The 12909-nt window shown below is 46.0% G+C and overlaps 1 protein-coding gene across 1 annotated transcript in view; it reads right to left on the bottom strand.

The window, feature by feature from the left end:
• F9 (coagulation factor IX) overlaps positions 1–2202 on the bottom strand; it is a 13772-nt gene extending 11570 nt beyond the window's left edge. Inside the window, exon 1 of the mRNA XM_008641485.2 lies at positions 2075–2202. Coding sequence (XP_008639707.1) covers positions 2075–2141 — 67 coding nt within the window. The 5' untranslated portion in view covers positions 2142–2202. The remainder of the gene's footprint in view (positions 1–2074) is intronic.
• Between the last annotated feature and the right edge of the window lie 10707 nt (positions 2203–12909).

The following is a 12909-nucleotide window of genomic DNA, read 5'->3' as shown; positions in this document are numbered from 1 at the left end:
GCGGGCCCGGCGGCAGGGCCAGCGGCAGCGGCAGTCCTGTGGCAGCCCCCGGCAGGGTTTGCTCCTGACCCAGCTCTCGGAGAACCCCGCCCGTGGAACACATCATTCACCCGGGGCTGTCCCTGCTTTGCTGCCGCAGCCTCTCCTCGCTCTCCAGCGTCCCGCAGCGCGCTCAGCATGTCCCTTTTTGTCACCAGATGGCACGGTGGAGCAGCTCTCGGAGCCGTGGTGGCCGCCCGGGACACGGACCCTCATCTGGGGGCTCTGTGCAGGACGGGGTCGGGCACGTGTTGGACTGGCCCCACTGAGGGCTGGGGACACCATGAGCTTGGCCAGGCAGGGAGACAGGAGACCGAGGGACACGCACCAGCCACCCGTCCCTTCTCGTGGCCCAGTCCTGCTCCCGATGCGGAGCAGAGCCCAGCCCTGCTGAGCCTGCAGATGAGTTCAGTGGAGCTCTCCTGAGCCCCAGGCAGGTTGGTCTGATTGACCCAGGCCACTTACGGTGCAAGGAGCCCCTTCACTAACAGGTGTCTCTGCAAGGGAACTAACAGCTTTGGCAGGGCTTCTAATCCCTGTGCAGCAAGCTTGCCCTCTGCCTTCCTCATGCTAGCACGGTTTTGGTTAAAATGAAGTGTGTTAAAATCCTGACCTTAGTTTGGCAGTAGACATTGATGAGTAAAGCACTTCTGATGAAGCCAGGCTTGTTCCAGACACCGCATCCCCTGCAGGGTTGTGCTTTACGTGTGGGAGATGAACAAGCCCAGGTCACCCACCCTGACCTGCCCCCTTCTCCTCATGGCATGGGCTGCAGCCTCTGGCTTTACCCCAAGCTGGGCAGAAGAGGCTCAGGTGGGAATGACAGAGCAGCCCCCCTGGTTTTGTGCCCTCTCCACGTGCTGAATGCCCAGGAAGGTGGTGCGGGGGCAGCTGCACAGGGCCCTGCGTGCAGCGAGGCAGCGAGACATGCTCCTGCAGCTCTTCCTGGTGGGAGTGCTGGGCACCTGCTGCAATTAACCCATTTAATGGAGAGAATTCATTTTAATGAATGCAGCTTTACCTCCTGTCAGGTCCCTCTAGGCTCCATTGCTTACTGATCCCACACGCTGCTTTACAAGCAAAACTTGATTTGGACTGAAGGCTGCAGGCCCTGTGGGGTGACAGGAGTGGCACTCACCAGGCTGAAAACCATCCACACACTGAGAATACACTCACACACCATTTACCAGCCTCTGAACCAGGATCTGAGAAAGTGAGACAGGTCTGGCAGGACACACCTGTCTTGTCCGCTGTATTTTATGGGGGGTGCACCTGGGTGGGTGGTGGCAACAGCATGAGGTTCTGCTCACTCTTCATTGCTAAGCAAATATTTTAGAAAGCGCCTTTTAAAAACTTGTTTCCAGCAATGTTTTAATGAAAGAAGAAGGGGCAGCCTTGCAGCAAACAAGAACTCACACTGGATGTGAAGCAGCCTCTGCTGGAGCTGTTGCTGCTACAGATAAATCAAGCAACAGCCTGCATTACTATGTGTGATTGCCCACATCCATCAACTGCTCTGTCTTGTCTACAGCTTTGGCTGCATCCTACAGTCTTTGTTAAAATCACGCTGGGTTTGGCTTTAAACAATCCTCGCAGTGGCAAATCCAATGAGTGTTTTATGGATGTGAGCACTTGTTTGTTCTCCAGGACAAAGTGATGGCACATGAAGAGGTGTGACTGTCACCCACCAGCAGCGCTCTCCCCTTTTCCCCTTCTGTGTGTGCCTTCTAAAATGGCTGAATCCAGCCCTGACAGCTTAAAGTTGCAAAAAATCTAAGAAAAAGAATCCATTCTTAAAATTAATCCCTGTGACACATGCTGTATAAAATCAGCATAAAAGCTATTATTTCATTCCCCCGGAAAAGAACCAGAGCTTTAAAGAGGAGCTATAAAATGCAGCAATGCCTCTGAGCTGTTGTCTCTTACAAGACTGCACAAGCTGTCCCACTACCAAGTGACAAACTGTCCCTTTGCTGGTGTCTGTGACACCCTGTACCCAAAAGTGAAGGATTTGCTCAGTTTTAAATGAACTCACCTGTGTTTTCATCACCAAAACAAGCTCTCAGAAGACAAATGGAGAGTAGGAGGGAGATATTTGCCATCTTCTTCCCACTGCCCAGACCTCTTGCTGACAGCTTGTTCGGGTGGCGGAGCTCAGTCAATAGTTCCAAAGTGCAAGTGCTTGTTTACTGACTCTGGGTAACCCTTTAATTTAAGGTCCCAGATGTTCCAGTTCCCAGCAAAGCCAGGTGGATGTTCTGCTACCATCAGTGCCAGGGAAGCCCACGGTGTGTTCTGTGGCACTGGGGGGGCTCACAAGCTGGCAAACGCTGTCCCAGGAGCCCGGGTCTGTGCCCTGCTGGATGTGCCAGTGTCTCCCGGGCTGGAGCACCAGTAATTGCTCTGGGGCTGCCGTCGCCCTTGGGTAGTTGTTAAAGGTTTTCCTCGAGCTTATGAACCATAAGTTCTGTGCACTCAGTCCAGAAGATTAAGAACGTTCTTTTGTGAGGCAAAGGGCTCAGACATTTATGGTTCATGGGTATTTGGGGTTACCTCTGTGTGCAACACAGACCCATCAGCTGCAGCTGAAGAGGAGATGCTGGATATGAGTAGCAGCCTCGTGAGCTCCGTCTTGTCTAGGTGGAAAAAATCCTTTTTCTTCCTTTTCTTGAGCAAACAAAAGGTCCTGAAACCTATAATTCATCTTGTTTCTTCTTGCTCCATTTGAAATGATCTTTATTCATCACTGACAGTAGCTTTTGTTATCAAATTTCTGTGGTTGATAAATGAGTTAGGATGAGGTAATGCGCTGTTGATGTAAATTGAATGCAAAGTGAAGAAGGTAATGATCGCCTCTCATTTTCTGTGCATAAGGAAATGCAAATGTGAGAAAATAAATTGAGCTAAAATGCTGAAACAATACATCTCCTATCAATAAAAAGGAGTGTGGAGAATGGTCTGCCATAACAAAGGATAATTAGAATCTCATTACTGTAAATATTTTACTTTAGAACATAGGTAAGTCAAATTATTTTACGTTTATGGTGCATATTTCACTTGTAATAGTTTTTGCAACATTATTGCCAATTAATCTTCACAGAGAATGCCAACATCATTAGAGTAAACATGGCTATTAATACAAATAATTTCTATTGCTTACTACTATTGCTGTCAATTTCTGGGGCACTAATTTGAAAGCAAAGTGCTTCTTTTTATTTATTTTGCAAACAAATCCTGAGAATTGTGATCCCCACCGTGGGCCCTTTGGAGATGAAAGCTTTGTAGTTTAGGTGGGTGACATTGATCAGATCTGGGTGTATTTTGACTTGGTGCTCTATGTTCCCAAAAGAAGGGTATTTAAAATAACACCCAAGTGATGTTCCTTCCCATTAAATAGGCTTGCTGTAGCAATGAGCTGTTAGGAGATGTCTCTTCTGGTTTGATGTGGTTTGGGGTTTTTTTGTTGAAATAACCCTTTTTTTGTTGGAACAGAAGCATCCCACACAAGTGATTGCTGAGTCTGTGCTCGTGCCCAAGGCAGAGGGAGCTGGCAGGGCTGCAGGGCAGCATGTTCCTGGCAGGGTCACCGCCTCTGACCTGGGGGCTGCCCCTCTTTCAGAGGAGCTCTCTGCTGCAAAGTGAAATGAAGCTTGTGAGAAGCCAGAACAAGAAATCTATTTCCATTTTAATCTGATAGATTTCTTTAAAAATGTGCTCCGGCTGCACTGATCAATAATGTTAAACGGCCTGATGGCTTGAGGATCTTGTTAAAGGATTGTTCATAATCTCCCTTGTCTCCAAATGCACTCTTTTAAGTGAAAAATCCTCACTCAAAACCTGAAGCAATTTGCCCTTGCCCTCTAGAGAGCTGTGGTAAGTAATCTTCCCTTAACCAAGAGCAAACAAGCTATCTCTGAAAAAACAAAACAAAACAGGGGAAATAATGCTTGTTCTTTATTTTTTTCTTATTCTTTATTTGATTACTTTGGAGTCCCTGGGGTTTTTTTTTCCTGCAGCTCTGATTGTGGGGAATTATGCAAATATAAGGGCAGCACAGCCATGGAGTCCCTTGCAGTGCTGGTCGTTCTGTTGTAATGATTAACGTCCTGGAGAAAGTACCAGCACTGGTAAAAGTCCCACAAGCTCCAGAGATACTCAGGTGTGTTTGGCCATCAGTGACCTCTCCCGGGAGAGGATATGCCCTGAGCTTCCCAGGTGGGCTTCCCAGAAGCCCTTGTCCCCATGGGGGTGGCTCTGGGCTGGTGGGATGACAGGCACATGGAGATGCTGCTGCTGACTTCAGTTCTGTGCTGTGGGATGGGATTTAGGCCAAAGGAGGTGTCTGGGCTCAGTGATGTCAAATAGCAATGAGGATCAACTTTTCAGTGGTGGCAGCAGAGTCTGTACAGGAGCAGTGGTGTCTCTCCTCTCCTCCTCTCCTCCTCCTCTCCTCTCCTCCTCCTCTCCTCTCTCCTCTCCTCTCTTCCTCCTCTCTCCTCTCCTCTCCTCCTCCTCTCCTCTCCTCCTCCTCTCCTCTCCTCTCCCTTCTTCAGTGTATCTTGTTCAGTGTTTCTGTCCTTTTTTTCTCTAGACCAATGGCAGTTGCATATTGCAGTGTGCTCCCAGTATGAGCTTGGACACATGAGACCTCAAGAATCCTCTTGCAAGGAACTTATGAGTGGCATCCCACAGCATGAGCTAAGGGAGATAACCTGTTTAACTCCCTTTTGTTTGGCCATACCTACTTAGTCCTTTCTGGAAATACACTGTTTTTGTCTTTCCTTCCCTGTCTCTCCAGTAAACAGCACTGGCCTGGAACAATTGCAATTATTTATTTGATTTCATTTATGCTGTGCACAATCTTAGATTTCATTAGCTGCACTTAAAATAAAAACAAATCAAACCTCATATTCCCTACTGAATTATACTGCCATGACAACAATGAAAGTAAAAGTGTCCTCATCAAAACCTCCCCTTCCCAGCCCACCTCAATATTTTAAACTAAAGCTTAACAAAAGAGACAAGTTTTGCAATGTGCCCTGAAGGTTTGCCCTCCCCTCCCCTCATCAATCTCAGGGCTTTCAGTTTTGTGTTGGGCACTTTACCTCTGCTTTTATGCTTCAATAATTGTGCCAAGAAAAGGCTCCCTTGCTGAATTCCCTCTAGATACATCCATTCCAGTTAGCACTTAGCTCCATCCCTCCCATTTTATTCTGTTTTTAATTAGACTCCTGAACAGGAGCACAGAGCAAGCTCTGCTTTCATCTGGGAGGTCCTGTGGCTGTGAAATATTTACAGGAAGTAAATAACTGTCAGAAAGTAAATAAGTCCCTGACTCTACATGAGTGTAAAAGTGCTTTGAAATAGTCTCATTCAAATAAAAGCTCCTCACATTGAGTGGCAGTAAGAAAACAGCAACACAGGCAAAAAATCCCCAATGTAGAAGATAAACACAATTACTAATTCATGGAGCAGCACGTTTCACAGTAGCAGCTTTAGTATCTTTCTTTGCAGTTTGATTTAAAATAGGCCAGATTAAAAGGAAATCTGGATTTGGTTTGGTCATCATCTTTTCAGAAAGCAGAGTGCAGGCACGGGTAGACACAGCGTGCTGCTGAAGCCGCTCTAAATTTAGAATTCACCATCTCCACTTCAAACTCTGGATAAAGCAATGAAAGAAAGCTCTGCTCTTGCAGGTTTTGATGGGTCAGGTAGATCACCAGGCTCAAACATCAGTGTGCAGAGCAAGAGCTAAATTAAACATAAACTGAAAATCTGGCTTGCTGCTGTGTCTTGGCATGAGATGACACAACGCCTGTCAGGCCAGGCATGTGTGTGAGATAGAGGCTTGTCCTGCCCCAGGCTTGGATCCAGCTGAGCTTGATTCCTTCTTCACTGTCGGGGAGGATTCACTGTACCTTGCTCTGATGCCTATTGTTGGAGGAGGGAGGTGTCTCTCTCTTTCCTTTTCTCTTAACTAGAAAAGCAGCCTCAGTTGACAGATCACATTATGTGTCAAACTTTATTTTTGGATAGTTCAAACTGGGGTGAAACAAGTCTGAACCAGCACATCCAAACTCACCTCAGCCAAAGCTCTTGCAACTAACACTGAGCTTAAGGTAATAACCTTGTGTTCTTGTTCTGCCCATTTTGTAAGTCAGCATTTGTGGCTATTCCTTTGTTCATTTTCTTTGCCTTAATCATATTTCACTTGTAGTTTTTATCTTCTCCTTGTCTCAGGGCATCCTTGTGTCCTATTCACTTTTCCCACCTCCCTTTCTTCCTGCTCTTTATAGTTTGCCTTCTTGCCCTTTAGGAACAAAACTGTCTGTGGTATCAACACCAAAATCCAAGGGGAGGATATGCAGAGAAGAGAGAGGGACATTTCTAAGCTGTGCATCCCTAACTGACACCACCAACCAGCTCCCTGAGTCACAGGTACTTGAAGCAGTGGCACTCAAAGCTTGTTCTCTGCTTAATAAGTGTGGCCTTAGAACATCCCTTCAGCTGATGGACTTCAGAGGCAGCTGGAGATGCTGAGAGCCCTGCCCAGGACTCTTGGAGCTGCTGCAAGAGGCAGTGATAGTGGAAATTCAGAGAGAGGGACTGCACAGTCTCCACTGTCCACTCACATCCACACATATGATGAATGAAACCACCACTCTGGTTCCAGAGGAAGACACTGCAATTTTCCTCCTGAAATCCCAGGCCCAGCAGAGGTGTAAGATATGATGAATAGTTAAGAATGAATTGATGGTTTTAGTGAATGTGACCTACTTGGGTTTTCTCTCCTGTTCCCTGACCCAGTGCCCTGGAGTGTTTTTCCTGCTCACAGTGTTCACTAATGGATGCTCCGACTTGCCAGTTCCCAGAGCCAGCAGATATCTGCTATGAAGATTAATTTGCAGCCACATTCACCAGGAGAGGCAGCCAAACTCCTCTGCACTGCTTAGGCACTGCTTTGAAAGATCAGCAAGGACGGCAGCTGGGTACCCAGGGTAGCTTCAGAGGGGGGATTTTTACTGGTGTTCAGGGCAGGCACCTCCCTGATGGTGGAAGGAACCTGCTGATGTGAAGATCTGTCATGATGCTGGGAGCTCTGACAGCAAGAGGATGGAGGGAGGGATGGATGGATGGATGGACGGATGGACAGTAGGATGCAGAGGGGCAGACGAGGGCTGGGACCCGAGGTGATTGCACAGAGCGTGGTGGTGCTCCATCAGATTTGCACTGGTTGAACCCTCAGCTGAAGCTGCTAATTTAAACTTTACTGCAGATGTCCTGAAAGTTCAGCATTTAAAAAGCAGCATTCCCACCCTGTCCTAGGAATATTCTCTGTTTTGGAAATTCAGACAAGGCCTCTGGTTGTTATGGACATCTGCACTAGGGCAAGGCCAGGAGACAAAACTGCTCTGTCAGCACAGGAATAAATAACCCCCAGGGCTGGAGGTGAGCAAAACTGACCCTCAGGCCTCTGTATTCTCTGCTCCAGGTTAAGACACTCCTGCCAGGTACATGTGAGGAATGGAGCTCAGTGCTAGTAAATACTTTTGACCTGTGCTCTGGCTGTGGGTAATTTACAACACACTTGAAAATCTCATCTGGGTTATGTCCAATTCACAGAAGTTTATTTCCAAGGTGGTTATTTATAGACTGCCTTCATGACTCTTGGGTTTTTTGTGGAAATGTCTGAACATCAGCTCTCTCAGCAATCCCCATAAAATTAAAATTTTCAATTTTAACGGTGAATAAACAGTTTAAGGGAAATGAAATATTATCCAACAAATCCTTCCTTTCACTTAAAGCTCTGAGACTTTAAATATTTATTAGCAGTGTCTTGCTCTGCAGCGATGTTAAAAGGCTCAGCACCATTCTAAGGAGGGAAACAATCCATTTGATTAAAAACGAACAGAAAATGCCACTTCAGATTACAGTGTTTGGAAAAATGATTGGCACTTTTGTCTTCTCTTTAGTACAGCTAGAAATGGGTTTTGGGTTTGCTTCCTCCTTTAAACCTCCTTTGCCTTACAAATTGTTGTGGCTCTTTCTCATGGCTTGGCCCTGTACAGGCAGTGCTGGTATTTCTCTGGGCAGATCCACCAAATTGCTCCCCACATTGAGTTCTTCATGTGCCTCATGCTCTTCATTTGTAGATGTGGGGCCTTTGGGGGCTTCTTGTTCTATTTTGGGTTCTAGTTTTCCCTTTAGCTATTTAGGAAGCAGCCTGTTGTAATCTCAGAGGACAATAACTTTAGGTTTGGGAAATCTGAGGAAAGTTTTTCCCCCTGTGCAACGATCGAAATACCTGTACTTTTTCTTCCTTAAAAAAAAAAAAAAGCTTTAAAACCTTCAAAGAGTTCTCGACACAGTAGTGAACAGAAGAAAGGTGTGATTATTGAATAGGATTTCAAATTGCACAGTGTCTCCCCTCCAAAACTTGCACATTCAGCCCATGAAGACACTCTCCCCTTGCCATGTGAAGGGTCCAGCTTCCTCCTCTCTGGTGCCAGCAGACACTGGATTCTGGTAACTGAGCCCTCTGCTAAAAGGGCTGCTGCAGTCAGGCTTCATGGAAAAGATAAGGTGGCAGCAAATTGTTGATGGCAGAATGAAGGAAAACAAATTATCGTGCCTGAAATCAAATGAGTTTTAATTAATGCTTCTAATCTGTCTAGTGAAAGTTCTAAATGCCATTTGTGCCTTCATTTTTGCTCTAAACAGTGACAGACTCATCAGAGACAAACAAATTGCAATGTGTGCCACTAAAGCTAAAACATACCAGAAGTGAAGCAATTTGGAAAGAATTTCATTGTGGGAAACCTTCTGTAGCCCTGAGGTTCATGCATCAGATGCCACCTCTGTGGGCTTTAAATACCACTTAGCCACGCAGAGCTGGGATTTGTACTTGCTCCCAGTCAGACACAATCTCAGGTGTCTGAGAACCCCTGCAGACACCCTCCCCACATCCCCAGTCCTGTCTCTCACAAGGACACCCCTCCCTGTGTGCTCCAGCGGGGAAAGATCTGGTTGTGGATTTCCTCTGCAGGCAGCTTCCTGCAAAACCAGCACCACCATCCTGCCTGGGGATGGGGGAAGCTTTGTCTGTATCTGGAGAAGGAGTTTAAGCCATCCAGAAGGCAATTTATTCAGAGTTAAATCTGAGTAACACCTTTTCCTCAGCACAGGCTCTGTAGAAGCCTAAGCAAGATGAGCTGGTGCAGATCTTTATTTTTCATGTCCATTCAGTTTTTTCCTCTCATTTCCTCTTAAAAGCTACAAAATACCTAACTACAGAAAAGAGCGAATTTACGTCTTGCCAGCATGTGCGTAGCTTGCAGGTTGGAGACATTCTACAAGACTGAGGCAAGATCTTGTCGGGGCTTTTGTTATGGTTTGGCTTTTTAAAATCCAAATCTTGTGTCCTACAGGAGAAAGGGAACAGTGATTTAAGAGCAGAAGAGTATAATGCAGTAATAAATAAGCAGGGACTAGGATTTAAAGGCAAGTACCTTACCTGAGAAGAGTTTGGAAACTGCCCAGTAGCAGCAGGAGTGGGGGGTGAGGAAAAAGTGGTTAAAAAAAGTTTAAAAGCAAAACCTGCTAAAAGCAACTGGATGGGACAGTAGGCAACCCAGGATTGGGGTGGAAGGGGACAGAGCTGTACCTTTGATCACAAACTGGAAGGTTTATCTGGGCAATTGCCCTGTGGTCATTAAGGGAAGAGCTTCTTGGGTGGAAAGACCCACTCCCAGTAGGAGCAGTGCTCCAAGTCCTTGAAGGCACCATGTGAAACAAAGCAAAAGTGGGAACGCAGCTCTTTGATGTGCCCAAGCCCCAGAGCACCTCAGTATTTTACTTTTGATCTTTTAGAGGAGCTGGCTGCACGTCCTTCAGGCCTTTGCTCCTCAGCTGTAGGAGTAAAAGCTCGGGAAGCTGAGCTGGTTGCTGATTCACCTCTAGGAGCAGAAACAGCATCAGAGTCTGATAAAAGATTTATTATTTTATTTTATTATTTTATTTATTATATTTATTTTATTCAGGGGTCTTCCTGAGCACTTTCTCACACACCTGAGGAGATGTAAATGTTCTGTACAATCTGAACGACGTATTCAATGTCATTGCTGGTGAATTATTGCTAATGAGAGGAAACTTTGAACTGAAACAAGCCCTTCTGAAAAGGGGTCATTGTTTTTCCCATCCTGCAAATTTGATGCATCTTGATTCTGCTGATGCTTAGATGTGTGAATAATCTGTCAAGAGCCTCGAATGTTTCTCTCTTTTCCGTTACATAGAATATGGCAGATCTCTGTAATCTTCTATAGCCTCTGTGGTACATTTAACAGCAGAAAACAACCAGTGCCTTAAAATAAAAATGAATTTAGGTTTGCATTAGGATGCAGAGGAAAGGAGTTATTTTTGTTGCTATTTTGTTTTTCTGCCTTTTTTTTTTACCTGCTCCGAATAGAGATTCTTTTAAGTCTTTGGTGTTTATGCTTCAAGCTAATGCAAATAGAACAGTGACTAAACCTGCTGGGTTTTGAATGTATGCAGAGAATCACAAATTTTATGGATTGTTTATGTTATCTGAAAGAAATCTCAAAGAATTAGATTGAGTAGTGAATTATAGAAGGAAAAATTTCCTTCCTTCCTGCCCCTGTGGGTTAAGGGAAATGTAATCTATTTGAAGGAGCTCAGTGTAGTATTTTGAGGTGAATTTACAAGTTTAGCTGATGAAAACACTTGGGTTGATACAGCAGAATATATATAGACTTCAGCAAGATATATAATTTTGTATCTCAGAGCCCTGCATATTAAGTAACTTGAGAGCACAAAAATGAATAAAGTGTGTGTTCGATGGATTTAAAATTGTCTAACTAATGATCCTCAAAATGATCATTGTCAGCTGCTGGCACAGTGGGTACTATCCAAAGCTCACCTTTTCTCCCTTTGCATGATGCATATCAGCTGACTGGAAATGGCACTGGCAGGAGATTCCAGCCCACAAATCAGGACAGTGACATAGGGAGAGAGGGCAAAGGATGGCCACTGGGAAAAACTACTGCACATGAGTTCACCTTTAGCCAAAATGTTGGTGTGGTCTTTGATCACGTATCCTTTGGAAAGGGAACATCGCCTCTGTGCAACTATTGCTGTGTGAAGAGTCTGTCTAGGCCAGCAGCTCACAAAGGTTTGGCGTTAATCAGGGTCCCCTCTAAGAAGGTTTACAAAAATAATAGCAGTATTCATTAACATGCCTTGTTGTGAGAAACCTGAGCAATTTGCTCAGCTTTTAAAATAACAGGTTTGTGTTAACCAAGGCGAGTCTGAACTCTCCACATTTGGAACAAAAGGTTGTAAGGGGAACCCTTTCAATATAGCAGATAAAGCTCTAATCACATCCTGGAAGTTGAAAAGAAGCTTCTTCACTCAAGAAATATGAGTGAATGGTCACTGGGACAATAACAGAGGTCATGGTCAAGTACCATTGCTGCAGAATTCTAGATGCATTTAGCATTGATGTGGAATTAAAAAAATGATGCATTGGGATGACCTGTGGCTCCTGCTGTGCAGTTTAGGCTGGAGTTTCAAAGCAATTCTTTCATAGCAATTAGTTTGCTTCCCCGATGGTGAATGATGAGGGCTGAGGAGGGAGCACAGGGCAGCAGGTGATGCTCTGTGCTAAATGGGCTGCAGAGGCAGCACCAGAACCTCTCCCCGGGGAAGAGTCCCAAGACCCCTCTGAATTAGTCCCACTAATCTGTCTGAACACCTGAGGTGTAACAGTCTGGGGGAAACTGTGTGTCATGGAGCCAGAAACCCATCCTGCCCTGTGGGTCTCTGTGAAGGGCAATGAGCATCTCCAGCAATCTGCTGGATCAAAGCTTTTGATTTTTTCCTACATCCCATTGTCTTTGCACAGAGTGAAGAATCAAGCATGCTTTCAAAACAGGAACTCTATTTCCTATTCAACATTCAAGCCTAAAAACTGATGAAAGCAGCAGCAATTAGAGCGGGTGAGAGTGAGTAAGGTGCCTCTTCCACTTCATTTAGTGAAGAAACTGAGTTGTCTCCCCTAAGCGCTTGTCTTGCAGCTTGTGTGACTGCAGATGGCTGGCAGTTTGAAGGAAGTCTGTAGTTTAAAAGCAACTCTGAATCATCCTGCCTGCTTTTCCTGGCATGCCAGCACCTCCCCGTGCTGCTCTGCAGAGGCCGGTGTTCACGGGTTTCTCTCCCTGCGTGCCAACACCAGCGAGCCGCGGGGCCAGGCTGATGGAGGGGCCTGGCGAGCTCGGGGAGAGGTTCTGGTGCTGCCTCTGCAGCCCTTTTAGCACAGAGCATCACCTGCTGCCCCGTGCTCCCTCTGCAGCCCTCATCGTTCGCCATCGGGGACGCACCTCTCTTGCACTCGTTCCCCTCGAGATCAAAGCTGTGGTGTGTGTAACTGTTGCAGGGGGGAAGCTGAATATTTCTTGGGAATAAGACAAATGTGAGGGCTCAGCTCTGGCTTGGTAGCTTGGAGTGATTCAAGTAGATTTCTCTGTGCAGTATAAAAGGGTGTTGGATTGTTACACTTCCACGCAGAGCCACAAAGCCCAGCCCTGAGGCCTCCAAATGGGGTCCAAAATGCACCACCGCCCCCAATACTGTAATGATTTCAATGATTTCAGTGATTCCAATGATATCTCAGGGTAGCAGGACTCATTAACAAGCGGTGAAGGCAGTGTGACTGCAGGTTTATCCCCTTGTGCTGGTTCCTCTTTCCCATCTGCCATTCTCCTCTTTGCTGCTCAGTCAGCTTCTGCTGTTGCTGGCCAGCCTGGGGAGGAATGGATGGGAGCTCCCCAGGTGCCTCCTGCAGTGCTGTGCCAT

This window comes from Corvus brachyrhynchos, unplaced genomic scaffold, assembly GCF_000691975.1.
Source record: "Corvus brachyrhynchos isolate BGI_N302 unplaced genomic scaffold, ASM69197v1 scaffold220, whole genome shotgun sequence".
NCBI lineage: Eukaryota > Metazoa > Chordata > Aves > Passeriformes > Corvidae > Corvus > Corvus brachyrhynchos.
Note: the sequence above shows the minus strand (reverse complement) of the source record. Positions and strands in the feature narration are given on the sequence as shown.